The sequence below is a fragment of the Anopheles darlingi genome, chromosome 2 (assembly GCF_943734745.1).
Source record: "Anopheles darlingi chromosome 2, idAnoDarlMG_H_01, whole genome shotgun sequence".
NCBI classification, from domain to species: Eukaryota; Metazoa; Arthropoda; class Insecta; order Diptera; family Culicidae; genus Anopheles; species Anopheles darlingi.
Window position 1 is genome coordinate 39,941,903 of NC_064874.1, and position 17,500 is coordinate 39,959,402.

The 17,500-nt window shown below is 44.2% G+C and overlaps 4 protein-coding genes across 13 annotated transcripts in view; 2 read left to right on the plus strand and 2 right to left on the minus strand.

Annotated features, from left to right (window-relative positions):
• The window catches only part of LOC125949333 (PHAF1 protein CG7083), a 3,659-nt gene extending 2,597 nt beyond the window's left edge, over window positions 1-1,062 (plus strand). The window contains exon 5 of the mRNA XM_049676296.1: window positions 1-1,062. This exon is cut by the window's left edge and continues 477 nt beyond it. The gene's annotated coding sequence lies outside the window, so the exon portion shown is untranslated.
• A 72-nt stretch (window positions 1,063-1,134) lies between these two features.
• On the minus strand, window positions 1,135-2,188 carry LOC125949429 (NADH dehydrogenase [ubiquinone] 1 alpha subcomplex assembly factor 3). Its single transcript, XM_049676435.1, has 2 exons — window positions 1,845-2,188; window positions 1,135-1,774 (listed from the first exon to the last, which is right to left on the minus strand). Exons 1-2 carry the CDS (start codon window positions 1,901-1,903, stop codon window positions 1,264-1,266), a joined length of 570 nt encoding a protein of 189 aa, XP_049532392.1. The 5' UTR covers window positions 1,904-2,188; the 3' UTR covers window positions 1,135-1,263.
• Window positions 2,189-2,597: 409 nt separating this feature from the next.
• Window positions 2,598-13,447, plus strand: LOC125949242 (uncharacterized). Of its 7 annotated transcripts, none has more exons than XM_049676087.1 (12): window positions 2,598-2,688; window positions 3,607-4,539; window positions 5,700-6,138; window positions 6,214-6,346; window positions 6,431-6,576; window positions 6,889-7,038; window positions 7,104-7,274; window positions 7,351-7,415; window positions 7,486-7,568; window positions 8,167-8,377; window positions 8,764-8,880; window positions 9,818-13,447. In XM_049676087.1, exons 2-12 carry the CDS (start codon window positions 4,400-4,402, stop codon window positions 11,913-11,915), a joined length of 3,753 nt encoding a protein of 1,250 aa, XP_049532044.1. In that variant the 5' UTR covers window positions 2,598-2,688; window positions 3,607-4,399; the 3' UTR covers window positions 11,916-13,447. The 7 variants fall into 7 exon arrangements, with proteins under 7 accessions (XP_049532044.1, XP_049532047.1, XP_049532042.1 ...); XM_049676090.1 differs by having other exon boundaries at window positions 2,617-2,688; window positions 3,869-4,539; XM_049676085.1 differs by lacking the exon at window positions 2,598-2,688 and adding an exon at window positions 2,770-3,009 and having other exon boundaries at window positions 3,646-4,539.
• Window positions 13,433-17,500, minus strand: part of LOC125949269 (YTH domain-containing family protein-like) — a 10,251-nt gene continuing 6,183 nt past the window's right edge. For 2 of the 4 annotated variants that reach the window (XM_049676164.1, XM_049676163.1), the window contains exons 7-8: window positions 17,220-17,500; window positions 13,434-17,033 (exon numbers count right to left, since the gene is read on the minus strand). The exon at window positions 17,220-17,500 is cut by the window's right edge and continues 72 nt beyond it. In XM_049676164.1, the coding sequence (XP_049532121.1) occupies window positions 16,914-17,033; window positions 17,220-17,500 (401 nt within the window). In that variant the 3' untranslated portion in view covers window positions 13,434-16,913. Of the gene's footprint in view, window positions 17,070-17,219 lie in introns of all 4 variants that reach the window. The other 2 variants (XM_049676165.1, XM_049676166.1) reach the window with 2 other exon arrangements.

Genomic DNA, 17,500 nt, shown 5'->3' on the forward strand with positions numbered 1-17,500 from the left:
TCCACCGTTACATGCCTCTTCATCTCATTCATCTTCACTCTTTTTGGGCAAATGCTTCAATGGTACACGAGCATCAGCAGACGCAGCTTTTCTGCCAGCTGATCGAACGAAGGGCGAAATCAATCAATCGTAAGAACAAAGGACGGATATGCTAGTGCAAGACAACTAGTTTATCCTGTTTCGGTATTTGAATCCATTCACTGTTTGGATCATTACAATGAAGACGGCCGGGGGTTAGTTACACTCCCTCTAGCATCGCGGCTCGATGTCTGAAGGGCCGTAGAAACGATCTTCAATTTTCTATATATTTTTTTATATATTATACATCTGTTTTGTTATTTCTTTGCCTCTTCCCTCTCTTCTGCTTTTTCTATAAACCTTTAATCAAAGCTAGTGATTAAGGAGTGAAGAGGATTTTAATGCGTTACGTTATGGCTTACGTGATTCGACCGTTCATTCGGCAGTTGCTGGCGCACATCTGCAAAAGAGCATGAGAAGAATGGAAGGACGAATCTAGTTGATTACTAATTCCAATTTAGTGGATAGCTTTAAGGGTGATACAGCAAAAACAAAACAGACACACCGAGACACACTTGGACACGTGAAACTACAAAAAAAAATCATTAAAATGGAGCAAAACCATGCATATAGGTGTGATAGAAAAAACAAAGCCAGGAAAGATACAAAAAACGACATCAACTATGCAACCAAAAATGTACGTAAAACATGTGTAAAAAGTTTCTAGTGTAAAGGTGAACATCTCGAGCGGAGGCGGAGATGTGTAAAAGAGCGCCTTCTTGAACCGAACGATAGAAAGAGTCCTACAGTAGCCAGGACTCCAGGTCGAGAAGTGGGTTCGGTTTCGTGATAGGCAAAATGTTAAGTGCTGCGATCATGAATTAAACTACAAAAAAGGAAGAAAAAAAACATAAAATGGGCACTGAAATGCAGAAAAGCGATAAATGTGATTTAACATATTTTTTTTATTTCTCCTTCAACCCCCTCCACCCAAAAGTTAGGGACACATTAAAAAAATGAAAAATAAATAAAAACAAAAAATAAGTTTATCGTTTATAAGGACACTGAAAAAATTGGCTTTTCATTTTCTTCCGAGTTTTCGCTTATTGCACAAAGTAAAAGCATTACTTTAATCCAACCTCTTCTCTTGTCTTTCATTCTACATCTGTATTTCAAGCATCTCTAAACTTAGTATGTACAGACAAACGCTACTTTGCGGAAGTAGTCACAATCAAACTGTGCCTATTACTTGTCGGAGACTTCGAACGTTTTGCTTATCGATATCTGCCTCTGCATCAAGTCGTCCTCGGTTAGCCGCATGGTGATCGGTGGTATTAAGGCGGCCGCGACGACTCGATTTTCGGCGTTCAGAAAATTGAACGTCGCACAGGCCTGCTCCGTTCCCAGTACTTCCACGTTGATTTTGTAGCGTTTCATGAAATCGATGATTTTGCGCGAAAACGTGGGCGTAATCGTTTGATCACCGATACCAACGACGAGCACATCGATCTTTGGTTCAATGGCACAGAAAAGGCTAAGGGATGCGTCGTTGATGTCCTCGTGGCTTTCCACGTTCCACGAGAGCACGGTGCGTGAGAAGAGAGCCATCGGGCCTAGCACAACCATATCGTTGTTCAGGCGGAAACCGTATTGGCTGTACGAGTTTATCATCAACCCAGCGTCGGCCTCTTTGTTCAGAATAGTGACCGACGTTTTCCCATCGCTCTCATACGTTGACCGGAGTGTACTTGCGGTACTGGAAAATGAAACGGTAAATGAAGGGAAAGGAACAGATAATCACACTCAGCGGACATTTAAATACCCACCAAATGTTGCGACGCAGCGATTGTTGTGCAATTCTGCCCATTCCATACAGAACATTCATTTTTGTAATTTGTGGATGTGCAACCACAGCCTATTTCTTTTTCTACTTCACTGAGGATTTAGCCGTTCTTCGAGGCTATTAAACCAGGCTTTTGGAGCCTGCGTAAGCTAATGCAAGGATATAGCCCTCTCCTATGTTAAGAGCCGGCTACTAAAGTCATAAGTCCTAATGTTCTGTGTATTTCTATTGCTTTGTTGGATCCGGATGTTAGTTGGACCGATTGGGTGCACGTTCCTTTTGTCAGCTAAAAAGGCTATCCGTAATTGCAGGAGATCTTGCCGTGATGCTGGCTGGAAGAAGAATTCGATCGTTAATGCAAAAGATCCTTGCAGAATCTCGAACCTTAAAACTTGCCGGAGCGGTTTACGATGGATTCCTTTCGAGGCTCCAGGATCTCGGCTGCAGATTTATGTACTCACTAGGGTTGATTGGCGGTGGCGGGAGTTAAAAGTGACTTGAATTTGTTCTCATCGCAGCCGGAAAAGTTCCAAATCGTTATTTCCTACTTTTTTACAGCGAGTTTGGAACTCGGCACCTTCCAGGGTTGTAGCACCAACTGAAGCGCGCTTCAAATTGAACTCGCTTCGCGAGTTACAGTGATGATTGTTAAAGCATGAGCATTTTGCGCAAAATAAAGCAACATTTTCATCAAAAAATAAAATTATATCCCAAAAATGGGCTACAACCCTCCGCCGTTGTTTTGACTTTGAGGTTAAAAACTCGCAAAAAACAGGGAATTTTTAACTTTTTTGATTTTTTTCGGGAATTTTGTGATAAAGATAAAGGTGATAAGAACAAATTCAAGACCCAGGAAACTGGACTCAAGAGCCATACTTCGATAAATCCTGACCGAAGAAGAAGAAGAAGAAGAAGAAGAAGAAGAAGAAGACCCCGGTTTACCCCATTCCTCCTTGACCACACGGTAGTAGAATCCCAATTAAGTGATTGATTAAGTGGCGCCTAGGTCGATTGTAAACGCCAAGCTCTCATGCCCGCCCAGGACGCCTACTCAAGTGTACAGGGGACATCGCACATGATGTAGCCCACCCGGAAAAACTGGGAGAACAGGTGCGCGAAAGGTGCTGTTTCAATCCGAGTGTTCGAAGGTAAAAGCGGTCGCTAGAGCTAAAACTAAAACCTAGTGACGTTGTGCCTTGCCAGCCACTCTCTAGTGTTAGTGAAAGTGGAAAGGAACTCCGGTCTAGTTCCCGTCTTCAGCCCGGTTGTAGCGACAGCGCCCTCAGTTTCTGTTCCCCAAAATTCAGCATCCAATCGACCAGCACTGACCCCTTTCCCCACCCCTCCCCTAACTTCTTCTGGCCACATACATCGTGGTCATAGCAGAGTGCCGCAAGATACTCTTCTCTGGATCATCACGAACCTTTCCGTTCGTGGCACCGCCTCCGGTGCTTCGGTGGAAGTCACCGTTTTAGTTTCCGGAGCTGAAGTGGGTCAGTGGCTCGCCGTCGTGGCCTCTGTTACGACTTCGGGGTGCTAGTAAAGACTTTTGCTTAGCCTCGGAAAGGTCGTTACGGATGTCGGTGGAACATCTCTGCACGTAGGACACCCACGTTATACCGTACATCCGTCTTGTTAATGAATCACACCACATCATAGGAAGAATGCGTGATAAGAAGAATGTAGATTATGCTGGTCAGCCGGTTTGTTTGCCAGGATAGTGTGTCTCATTCGTTGTTATAAAGTTTTTTCTTCTTCCTTTCTCTTCGTCGTGAATCGTGAAGCTGCTTCGTTGCGTTAGCGCTATGCGAACGAGCGGCATTAAGTGGCGCACTGCTGCATTAATTAAGTTTCTTCAATTTACCATTCCTGTGGCAAGTGAAACCGGGTGTTCGTGTACTAGCAACACCAAACTACGAGACACTTCGGGCAGTGATCTCCTCAGAGAAGAGCGGTGTTGAATATACAAGATTCTCCGTCTAACGCGAATCCATCTCATTTAAGTAGCCACTATCCTTAAACCAATATCGTGTGTACGTGAGTGTCGCTGGCAGTGCCCGTAGCCTGTGATGTAAATATCGTGGGGATTCCGTCCACGATACAATAGGGGCGACGTATGTGCGTGCGTGAAAGTAAAGAGTGTCCACCACCAACAGAAGGGTCAGTTCCTCGCTCGACGATGAACATACAAAATAGGCAGTGACAAATGCCGCGGTCCCTACCAACAATAGGCAAAGCAATGAAGCAACCTACGGCACATGAACTAGAGTTAGTTCAGGTACCGTGAATCATAGTGCACTGGTCATACAGGGCCAGTCGCGAGGACAACGGCGAACACAATAATTTCGTCAGTAGCACAAAAAGAAGATATCTAGTAAGCAGAAAGCGATTGTTTCTTGACATTTGTGCGGTTTTTCACTGCCCGCAAAAAAGTAAATACCCAACCAAAGGCAAGGACCTATCTTCGTGGCCTCAAGATACCACGGATAAAGTAGCAGCTTAGAGTCGGCATCCCAAAACGCCCCCAAAAGTAAAGTGATGGACGAGGAATCACTGATTGCGAGGGCGAAGGAGGAACGAGAGAAAATCTTCCAGCGCTACGACAAAGGCCGAGAGGCTGGTGCTGAGATCGACCCGTGGGAGGATCCGCAATTCGAGGTCTACCATCAGACGGATAGGTAAGTGTGGGGGGTTGTTTTGGATTGATTCGTATGAAGTAAGCGGGTTCCGAAGCCCACTGTCCCTGTTTTAAGGCGGCATCGGGACGCCTACCCGCCGTGGGCGTCCCATTCATGTTTTAAGGTTTCGCAAGATATTACGGTCTGACCCTGGGGTGTGACGATTGCTGAAAACACGGTTCATGGGAATTATGTTCCATACTTGTCGTTTGCATGGAAATAGATAGTGGATGCATATAAGCGTGGGATGCAAATGCTTTGCTCTAACTGCAGCTAGAACCCGACTCTCTGTCTCGGCGTTCGTGAGCGTTGTGGCGAGAGCAGAAAGGAACTATTTGATGCTCTTTATTCCAGGAAAAGAGCAAACTGCATGTATAGCACATGTGTACGAGAATTATTTTAATAATTTGAATGCAATATTTATCCTTTACCAATAGATCTCTGCTTTTCACATTCACCTATCAAACCGCCAGAGAACAGGAGAAAAGCTTAGAATACTTTTCTTTTTTTACCATTTGGTATAACAAATCGTTAGAAAGGTTTTCAAGAACAACTATTAATTCTATGCCATACCGAACAGCCTTTTCTAATTGTGTAGAAGTGGCGGATATACTCAAATGTTCTTTCCATGGCACTGCAAGAAACTCCTTCTTTTATCATCGCATGCTATGATTATTTTCAATGTCGATGGTACAGCGTGAAATAGGGTCACTACTTTCATTTTCATTCTATGTGCATACGCCATACACACCCTAGCCGAACGCATCATTTCGCAAGTTCTGTTGCAAAAGAAAATCGAACCTTTTTTCATTCGCGTGTGTGAACGCTAAGCTTGGCTAAACAGTAGCAACGATAGCAATTCTGCAGCACCGGAAGCACGTCCTATACGTTCATGCGTAATGTCTAATTCGGCGTCGAAATCCTAGTAGGCTGCCCATATCTGTCCTTGAAAGTAAATAACCGTGTATCTTAATCTGTTTAAAAGTCAACGCTGTGCTTCCCTTTACGGGACATCAAATATTTTAATATGTAGAATAGAATAGCTCAATCAAGAAGTTGATGATTTCATATTGGACAACATCAACAATAGCTAAAACAAGAATTTAAGAATCTTCCGTGTGCGATATGATAATAATTATCCTTTGTCCGTCCTGCGATAGGTATGGATTCATACACGACAAGCGTCTACCGAAGAAGCGGGATCCGCACGAAGCCAAAGCAACAGAGATCGAAATGGAGCGCGTGAAGAAATGGATCAAGATGCTGGGTATTTCATCAGACAAACATGCGCCGGCCCGCTCATGGGAGGACCGTGCGTTACTAGCTAAGGTGCGGAAACGCGTATTTAAGGGCATCCCGGAGAAGGTGCGTCGTCAGGTGTGGTCAAAGTTGTTGAACCTCCAGGCGGTGATGGATAGTAATCGTGGCAAGTATAACGATATGCTGCATCTGGCTCGTCAGTGGAGCACCGAGGCACGACAGATCGATTCCGACGTCAATCGGCAGTTTCGCGAGCACCTCGACTTTCGTGAGCGATACAGTGCGAAACAGAAGAGTCTCTTTAACATTCTGGTCGCCTACAGCGTGTACAACACCGAGGTAGGTTTTGCGGTGTTATATTGAAGGAGCTCGAAATCAATAATCCTGTCGTTTCCGGTACGGGAATGTGGCTAGGTTGGCTATTGTCAGGGAATGTCGGCACTGGCGGGATTGCTGCTGATGTACATGGAAGAAGAGGAAGCATTCTGGGCACTTAGTATCCTGCTAGCGAACAAGAAGTACGCCATGCACGGACTGTTCATTGAAGGTAATGTTCGCCCAATGGCGCTTCTTTGCCCCTGTCTAGTGTAGCTAATTGAATATTTAACCTTTGCTGGTTTCCGTCTTTTAGGTTTCCCAAAGCTGAACCGATTCCTAGCACATCACGATAAAATAATCGCCAAATTCATACCAAAGCTTAAGAAACACTTCGATCAGTATCATCTCGACTCGATCCTCTACTCACTGAAGTGGTTCTTCCTAGTATTCATCGAGCGGGTAGGTGTGCTTTGGCGTTGTGGACCGCAATGTTTTCTGTTGCAGAAATCATCAGCTTCCATCATCTTCCTCATTCCCTTCTAACCGTGTGTTGTGTTTTCCATTTTCCTCGATTTTCTTTGCCTATGCGTATCCGTGATCGTCACCGTCATCTTGTATGATCATCTTCGCACTCATAATCGGCAAATCGCTATCGATACAACGATTGTTTTCGCACAACCTTTGCGTGTGGGTTGGATATATATGTGTGCGTGTAAATGTATGTGTGCTGCCGCTGGTCGTTTGCGTCGTGGTTCCGTCTTGTGTGTACAGATACCTTTCAGCTTATGCTTACGCGTGTGGGATGTGTATCTGCTCGATGGCGAAAAGGTGGTCACCGCCATGGCCTACAATGTACTACGCTTGCATAAGCACCGCATTCTCAAGCTAAAAGATATGGACCTGATTGTGCAATACATACAGGTAGGTTTTCATGGGTTAATTCTACGATGTCAGTAGCTCTACCATGTTTTCTCTTCGCCCTGCAGACCAAACTTTATGAAGACTTTGGACATGACGATGATTTTGTCATTAAAAGTCTAGAGCAGTGCATGGAAGAACTTAGGAAGGCCGGTTTAGAGCTGCCACCACCTGCAACCGCGAAAGAGCTGCCTACAAAACAATTTGGCGTTTTCGTGGAGCCCACAACGGAGGCTAAGGTAAGTGTGGTTTTAATTGTCAATATTCCTGCCCTAGTGTAATCGCTCTCTCGCTGATTTGTTATCTGGATTCTAGATTGGTCGTCGGAAGCAAGAATTTACCGAAACAGAGAAAGATGTCACGGAATCGGTGATGCTAAAGTATGCAGGATGATGGCTCAGCGTTGGTCAATAGATGGTTTTACTAATATAAAAATGATTATTGTTCTAGGCGCGAGATCACAGAACAAGAAATTGCTGCACACGAACAAAATGCCACAACTTCCGGAGGATCCGCCCAACATCTAAATACAGGTAAGCGGTGTGAGAGACATATGGCTGCAGCTTAACAATTATCCACTTGTTTGCCGGTCCGAGTTGAAGCTTTTTCGTTCTGGTTTTCCTTTTCCCTTTTCCCGTGTCATTTTCACTTCAACGAATTCCATTGTTCTAATTTTCTTCCCTCAGTACTGCCACGGGTTTGCATTTAAAAAAAGGATAGAATCCCTGCAGCTTGTCTTTGTGTCAAAGTAGAACAATCAAAAGACTCGGTTCTACGTGTTATAATACACATACATTACCAACCAAAATCCTCAAGGTGGTGTGTCACTGTATTTTGGAATGCTCGTTAGTAAGTCTAATCTAAGTGCTTTGATACTAGATGTGCACCATGCACTGATTGAAGCACGCACGGTCGAAGTGCCACTCGTTGAAGACCAACTGCCATGACAGTAATGGTGCTTTAATGTTTTCCTATATGTTTTTTGCATTACTGCACGCAGCACGCATTGTATATTAAGTGCCCGCGCGATACCCCATTTGCTTCATACACAGTTATCGGATTCATTCGGAGTCGTTACTGGTGTCCTATAATTAACAACTGATATAGTTTTACGTACCTCCTTGCTATCAGTACACATTCCAGAGTCGGAAGACGGAGGATCATTGATAGGCAGCTCTCGGAAATCGCTGGCCGACACGTCCGTTACGTCGACCGCCGACCTAAGCGTGCTTTCTGGTGGCCAAAGCCAGCGATCACACCAGGCGTTCGAGCTCGGTCCGGATGATCAAAAGGCGATCGTCAGCGAGGACGATGAAGCGGACGATGGTGAAAGCAGTCCCGTGTAAGTATTCCCAAGGGTTGACGCGTGATAATGAAGAAGATGTAACCTTCATTTGATTGAAAGGAATACTCAGCATTTATACTCTTCATCCTCTGCGAAACACATTTCGTCGTTAGTATCCATTTTTATTCCATGAACGATCATTAAGCTCTGCCATATCGTTAGAATAGTCTTAACATATTAGCTACATCACCGTTAATGGCGTAGTTTGGAATCCGATTCGCTGCGTCCAGTAGTATCGATCAGTATCAGTGCGAAAATTCGCGAATTAGTGAGCCGTCCTTCTTGCTTGGTCACCGAGGCTAATAATGCTTTCGGTTTTTTGCTCTCTGTGTTATGTTTTCGCCCCTTTTCCCTCTCTCTCTTAAGACGTCGTTTTGTTTCAGATCAAAGCTCAAACAGTCTTCAGCATCGTACGCCAAAGCGTACCACGAGGGCGGCCCGGTTGGCTATCCCTCCGCCACCACCTCCACGAGGAGGCAAGCGATGCTTAGAGGTGCAACGTAAGTTATGCGTGTCGCTGCTAGCACTACCGCTGAGCCAAGCTGGCGAAGGAATGCTGTAGATGTCCATTCAAAACCTGCGTCTTTAGCTTTTAAAGCCATCCCCATCCGAAGCCCGTCAAAAGAGCTGCGTTCTTTGATGGCGTAGACTTGCCATTTACATGTTACTTATATATTAAGTTTTTTTTTTCTATTTGTTGGGTTTCTCCTTGTTTCTATCGGGAGTTCTACTAAATTATGTTCATGTTTATAGTAGATAACTGATAGTTTCGCATAATTTTCTTGTGTTTCTATTTCTGTCTGCACCCTTTATCATCTAGGTTTTTATGATTGTTTTACACAATGTTCAGCCTCGATGTGTTTAATTTTGTTTTCTTAGCATATTTTCGCAGTTTTGTAGATTGTGCACTCAAAGGTCTATTCATTATCATTTTGTTTAATATATGTTTATTAATTAGTATGCCTGCGTTACTATGTCTGCGCAAGCATAGCTATGGACGCTAAGAAGTGGGGAACGGAAGCAAGCGGTTCAAAATTAATCCAAACATAATTGAATTCTACTCTACGTCCACTGGAAAAGATAACACAGTTGATCAAAATTGATGGTTGTTTTTTCTTACATATATCTTCTAAGAAATATTCTTTCTTATTGTTTCGTATTTATTAATCATCGTAATTCATTGTGATTCGAAATTCCAGGAAAGAACTGGACAACGTATATTATTAAAATTGCCTTCAAGGTTTAAACAGGCGTCATGAAATTGTACAGTAGTAACGGACTAATTGGAAAATGGAATAGTGTTAAGGAGTTGTTTTTGTGCACCGTGTAAATACGAGTTTGCTCTGCTCTGATAGTGTTATTAACTCAAAACCATACTTGTAGAGTTCATATTGATTCAATTCTTTCCATTTTTCCATCTTGTTCTACCACGGATAGCTCCGCAATCGGTTCAACAAGCGTCGTAGAGCGAAGTCCGTCAGCACTACAGATGACACCACGGGCGATGTCACCGCAGGATGTCGTACGGATTTACGTCCCACCGGCACCACCGGACGAGTTGAGAACTGTTGACACGCAGCGAAGAAATAATGATCGTGCATCTACAGTACAGCCTCCCCATTCCGCGATCCGCAACCATCGATCATCGCGTGGGCACGAAAATGATGACGAGGATGAAGAGGAGGATGATGCTGAATCGAAGACCCGAAGGAATAGTGAAATAGATCTCTACCTTCAGCAACCGACAACCGGTAGCACGCCACTAATTACTGCCGCATCTGCTAGTACATTGCATGCTGCTGCTGGTGGGCGTTACTCAAACGATTATGCAAGCGGAGAATTTCAAGGTCCTGCATCGACCGTATCTGCGTCCAACTCCGCTGTTGCCACCTCTACCAGTCAGCATTATGCTTCGAATGGTCGTTCCAGTTCGTCGTCCCGCCGTGGTAGCATGTCGCGCAAGTCGCCCGCTCCAATGCTGGACAGTGAGTTCATTATCGAGTGCAGTCACGTAAAGAACCGGAAGTACGTGCCAGACCATCATAGTAGTCACAATAGTCTGGTGCTCATCGGGGCACCAGGCGGTGGCAGTAGGAATGGGTCGGAGAGTAACATTCAGCGCATGACATCGTTTGAGGAGCTGGCAAAAGCAAAGCTTCAGCAGCATTTATCCGGTAGTGGAGGTAGCAGTAGCAGCTTACGCCGGCTTACAACGGAAGAGCATTACCGGCGATCGACGGCTAAAAGCGGAGCGGGACCATCGGTTGGCAGCAGCAGGAAGATTATGGCGAGAAGCGAAGTGTATGATACGATCGACGATGGGGACACGATGGCCCCGGATAGCTCGATACACTCTACTAAAAGTGCCTACCGCGGCCACAAGAGTGATTATAACATTCGCTACCACAATATGGCGTCGTCGCCAACGGCAGCACCTGCGTCACCGTTTAGTGATGGTGCAGGCGATGGAGAGGCCACTACAGAGTGGAGCAGTAGCGGCGGTGGTGCAGGAGGAGGAGGTAGAGGAGCCGATGGGGAAAACCGTGCCTACAAAGCAAACCCATCCCGGCAGCACAGCGACAGCTCACCCTTCGACTACGATCCACTGACAACTACTGCAGGTGTTCCTTCGAAGCGCTACAATCGATTCTTCAACAACGATGACGATGATGAAGATGAGGACGACGAGGAAGAGGTTGGGAACAACGCAGACGGAGGCAGGCAGATAGTTAGCAAATCGATTGGCGAAAAAACAAATGCAGGTCGTATCGCCCACAACTATCGGCCGTACGAACGGCGCAATGAAGAGGAGGAGGACAAACTGTTGGGTAAATCTTCTGATGATTCGTCCACGAGTCCTCCACCATCGGCGCCAATCAGTAATCGTCCTTCGCAGTTGCCGCAATACCATCGGACACCAGTAGTAGCTGGAAGCCAGCCACGCAGCCAACAGCAGCGTCCTCGACAGCGGCAACCACCTCACCACAACGGTGACATCACATCGACTCCAACCAATGATACCATTCCGCTCCTGCCCGTTTCTCCGACGGAACTGTCCTCTCCCGGTAGCACTATCTCTTCCCATCGCACGTACACCGGCTCTACAGCCTCGGGATCGGCGATACCCGTTAGCAGCGTCAAACGTAAAACATCCACCGATGCTACTTCTTCTGCGCATCGACGACAAGGATCGAGCTCGGCATCCGGTAAGCTGTTCCACTCGGCCGTACCGTCATCACCACCACAACCAACGGCGGCGGGCGGTAATCTATCGCGCATTCCGATTGGGTTGCGGTCACCAACATCTCCGACTGGTTCGTTCCGTACAGTATCGCCCAAGGTGAACTCCCAATCGCGCATTCCTCGTAGTAGCGAGCAGGCGCCAACTTCGAATATCCCCTCACCTACTGACTTCGGCGGAACTGCCACCTACGGGTCTCGAGTCGGCTCGTCCCGTTCTTCGCACCAGATCCCATCCGATGCGAACAAAATACGTATACAAATCAATCCCTCCCAATCGTACACGACGGGTTGAATGGCATGTGCAATGTTGAAGGAGCCGTACTCTCCTCTGCTCCCGGTTAGTAAGGATCCAGCGAATATGAAACATCTATGACAAGTTTGATGATTGTGTAGGAACCGTGCAAAAGTGGGAAGCGTTATGTATAGAAAGAGAAGAAACGTATATCAAATCATAGGTATTCGCAGTAGCATGTATCGTCGCTTGGCCCATGAACAAAACGAATGTTAGTTTTGTTTGTTGCTATAAAGGCCTACTAAGCGTGTGTACCTGTCGTCCTGGTTATTGTTGGTCCCTTCCTTGTTCAGGCAACCTATTGTCAACTAGACACGACTTCTGGGATAAGGGTATCGAACATCAACGAAATCAGAATCTCGAAACATTCCCGCTGTTGTTGCTGCTGTGTCGGTTTTACCGCTACCACTTTACAACTTCCATTCCACTTGCTGTAGTAATACGGCAAATCTCGTTAAGTGACGGATTTTCGCTACATCTTTCGAAAATCAAATGATGTTGTTTCCCTCGAAAATAAACTCAAATTGATCTGATTTGATGAATCTGGAGCATACAACGAACCCGTCCCGCGAACGGTGCGTTTTGCACTATTATTGTTACGATTGTTGCCCAGCTCCCTAAAAAGCAATAACTTTAACTGATATTTTTAAAACAATATCAAGAAGGCAGCGAATGGATTTCGATGGTTCCTTCCACAGATAAACATTCGCTCGGCCTTTGCGGGTAATATTATTTTAACTATTTTTAACTTCTTTTTCGCCGGATGATCGAATCAAAAGGACTGTGTAACGCGGTAGTATCGTAACAGAGTACCGTTGCCCATGAATGTGTGACTCCGAATCGAAATGAAAGCATTTAACAAGTGTAGTAGACAGCTAGACAGGAAGGTATGGTTATGCTGCGCCAGGACGTTTTAGCATTCATGCATGCATGTCTGGCTGCACTATCGGAGTTTTCTGTTATTCTCCTGCGCTTGTGGAAAAAGATATTATTGATTATTGTATCGTTCTAGGCTAACTCAATCGTCAACCGAAGAATAAAAGCGATGGGTTTTGCTTTTGCGAATGGAATATATAAAAATGAAGATTATTATTGAAGGGAATCGGCATTTATGAACGAAAGTTGACTTATGTACCAAACCAATGCACTCAGAAGGAGGAATGAGAAGAAACTTGAACTAAACATCGTGGTTTCCAAGCCTGCTCTGCTTAATTTATTTTAATAGGCGCATTTACTCAACAAGCAGACATAGCCTTTACCATTTCTCGCTTTTTATCCGCCTCCTCTCTCTGTCCCTGTCACACATCAAGTGGAAGATAGTGGATACAACCGAATTAGTTAACTGTTGACAATTTCGCATCCTTTTCCAAAACAAAAAACCAATCCAACGCCACACTCAATTCACACTCAATTGAGAAAGAAGACATGCGGGCGGCGTATCCGGTCATTGCGAAGTGGGAAGCAATTGCGCACGCGTTTTTTTTTAATAAAATAAAAGAATGAAAACCTGGCTCCAGCTCCATCCATGTGTGATTGCGTTTCTTTCCTAAAAATATCCGATCCACCAAAACGGTATTCAATGAAATAGATGTAGTTTGGGGTTTTATTATTAATACGATTTATTACGATGTTTTGTTGTTGTTACCTGTTGGTACGGGATCAGTGCATCATTTAATTATTTAATCTCGTCTGTTTTTCCCATTTTTTTGTTAGATACTTTTTGTTTTGCTTCTGTATCCTATATCTTGCGACCTTTGTCACAACAGCTGTTTTATGTTTGCCGCTCCTTCACAGCAGCCATCGAAGACACCTAATTTAAGAAACTTTTCCACTTATTCCCATATGAACAGAGTACACCTTTGCATCGTCTACCACTATATATATCTATATATATATATAGTCTATATATAGTGTACGTGTGTGTAGGTAGGTATGTATGTGTTTGCATAATGAATTGCCCTTCTCTTTCTCTCTCTCTCTCTTCGTATATACACCTGGCGACAGTATTTACTTTGCTTTTCTATCTGCCTGGACAGGCATCGTTTTCTCCATCAGTTGTTGCTTCTGTAGTTCCAAACCAAGTTTCTAAGGGTGATCTTGTAAGCACTTTATTACGTTTTGTTTTATTTAGACCACTTTTCAAGTTTAGGTTTCCCTCTTTAACCATCGATCACTTCGTTCTATATAGAACTCTCTTCACTTCCACTCAGCCTCAGTGAACAAAGATATCGCTGCTGAAATTGTGCATCTGGGATTCATTGGATTCCCAATCTTTGCTATTACATGCTCACTCACTCTAGCAAATACAAATCATGGATGCTACACACCCCTGGACCACAAACAGTCGACTGTAATTCGTTTTTTGATAACCACCACATATAACGGTTTTTTCGGTTCCGGTATACGACATGTTCGCTAATAAATCGAGTGTATAGAGGCATCATGCTGATCTCTCTCGTCGCCTGCAAGACCATCCGACCTGCCACGCGATGTCCTGTATCCTATTTTTTGTTTGCTCGTGTTTGCTGGCTCCTAGTCGCTTTTATCTAGTTGTTAGGTATGAGATGGAAGGGTATTCGCGAATTGAAATCAGAAATCGACATTGTTTTATCGTTTACATTGGATTACTTTCTCATAGTCGTGGATAATATAACGCTCTAATTGCTTTTCCTTAAGTCATACAGTGCGCCGAGCGATCCATTAGAAAAGCAACGACTGTTTCTCTGTCAGGGGGTTTGCAGTTCTGGTTTAGGTTTTTGTTTCTTATTTTGTTTCAGCAAATCTCACAAATCTGTGCGATGTGTACCATTTATTTTATCATTTTCATCGCTTTTTCATTTAAATGTAACACGTAAAAGAGATTGATCTAGGGCGTATGTGCCGTCTCGACGTTCCCACGATCCAGTGCTACACACCACACACAAACACACACTCGTCGACTACTGTGTTTTGTCTCGCTGCCGAGACCTAGTATTTCTCTTTTTTCCCCTTATTTCGATTTGGTTTAAAAATTTTGCTAATAACTCTGGCAGTTCATTCTACTACACACCCAGAGCACGCGTGGTTTATCGGTTTCAATCGAAAGAAATGTATGAAGAAAACCGTCTGTATTGTGCAAGTCTCTTCGTGTCATCGATAGCAGTCGGTTGCCTTCCCCCGTGGCTGGCTGTTCTGCTGAGTTTCGCTTTTGCTTTCATATAAACTTTGCATCAAACTTCATCCCAGCGATATTTTTAACATTACCCACATTTGCATGGTTTGACACAATCTAGCATGGTACCCCTTTGCGCGGAGACCATGCGACGTGAAGAGCTGAGATTAATCAGTCTCGCCAGATGACATTGCTCTCTTTTGTGATTCGCCGTTACTACCACATTATCTATTACTTTTCGTTACAAAAAAAAGTTGCAAACAGAAATGTTGGAAATAAAGACTAATATGCGTGTCACTGCGGGATAATAGTAATAAATAAGGAATTCACATGTTACCGCAGAAACTCGATGGCGAGAATCAACGCAATATTCGCTAATCCAGTCTCCTATCATATCCCTTGGCTGGTGACGGTCAGTTCAACCTGTTAGCCTTAATCTTGCATAGGATAGCGTTAAGGATCGAAGCAATCTACTTCCGGTTCGCCGTTCTGCGATTGCTTCGATTATGTTCCCAAGTAAAGCACAACTACGAAACCATGAAACTGCACAGTGTTACTTCTGTTTACGTTGCGAAGGCGAATGCTATCTCGCCACAGGCAAGGTAAGATGTTGTAGCTGCCTATGATCATTTTGGGCATGCCATGCATTCATCTGGAACTTCCAACACCGGAATATGCACGTTCTGGTGTGTTACGACATTACTTTATTCTTTCGGAGGATAAGGTGCATCTGTGAGGCCCGTACCTCGGAATAACGGTTAGAATCGTCCTCGATCTTGCGTCTATAGCATCCGTTTTGCATGGGGATGTGATAGAATGCTTCGTCAGTGCCTCTATTAAGCCACTCTTCTTTCCAAATAATATAATTTAACTTATAACTTAACAAGTTACGTCTGATATATAATTTATATAGTAGCATGCTTCATTTCTACCATTTCGGGGAATCCATTTGTATAGTCATTTTGCGAACGTTAGTAGTTACATTTGTCTGTTATATAGTTTAATATATATATATAGATTTTTTTTTGTTGGTTTGCACTTATTTTTACTTCCATGTTTTATAGATTCTCTTCTTTGCGTTTTCATCTGGATCCGCCCATCTCAAGGCGTACCTTTTACACGTACATCGACGTTTATTCTTTTCTTCGATTCTGTACAGACAACACGTTTACAAATTGATTCGGATTTCCGTTCTATTTTTGTTTTAAACATTCGCTGTTTGATCCAAAGCATTGACAACACAAGATGATAAATAGGCAGCTGTGTGAGAGTAAAACAATAGTCAAACAAATCAAGCGTTGCGTTGTTCGTAATTGGCAGCACATTTGTAATGGAACCCCCGTTTCTTTCCCACAATTCGATCAACTGTTTTTCAGCCGGACACTGCACGGCAGTCTCTTCTCTACTGTTATGTCTAGTGCAATGTTTTGATTATACAGATCCCGACTGACAATAGTGGTTTACTAGTAGTTGTTGTAGTAGTTGTAGTAATATTAGTAAAAGCAGCTAGTAGCACGTGTTTCGTCAATTTCATGATGATTTGGAGTTAGTCGCTTTGCACAAAGTGCTAGCGCGCAGAGTCTCGTTTCTGGTCGGTTGCGCTGTGCTAGATGCTTATGAACGATAAATCTTTTTTTTCGTTCGGCTACGATTGCGCACGATTTTTTCTCAGTTTTGCAATAAAGTTTGTCACGTAGTGGGCCCAAAAGCGAAGTGGCTTCTAGCTTTTCTCTTCCTTGCCGGAACCCAATCCGACTAATTAGGATGCGTGCACCAAGAGAATTGTCAGAAAATGTTGCTCGTTGATATCGCATTTGTATTTCATGGGGCATCTGGTTCACTGCTACTTAGTTCGGGTTGCGATAAACATTGGATGCACCAACGTTACTGCTGTTGCTCACGGAACCGGTACCGTTACCGTTGCCTCGTAGACTGCTAGGGCCTGTCGAGCCGCGCACGTTTCGGTCCTAGAAATTCGAGTAACGAATGCGATAATTTTAATTCTAGGAATTAAAATTAAAGTTAAAGAGATAGAGATACATCAATTTAATAACACAATTTGGACGATTAATGCTCTGCTATATACTGTCTCGCTAGTTGGTAATTACCAATCCTCCGATAGACCATTGCTCGGATTGTTCTGTCCTACTTACCCTGTAATAGTCCCTCGAAGAACCGCGATCACGATCACCACCGCCACCGCCGCTCCTATAAATACCGCCATCGCCACTATCGCGACCACCGTCATAATCATTGCCACCTCTCGATCGTCCATAATCGTTCGGTCCTCGACGATCGTCGCGATAGAAATCGCGAGGACGATTATTGTAGCCACTGCGCGAGTGATATCCACCACCACCATTGTTTCCGCCGTTATCGTGTTGATCCTCTCCGTTATTGTTGCCTCCATTGTTACTACCATTGTTGTTCCTGC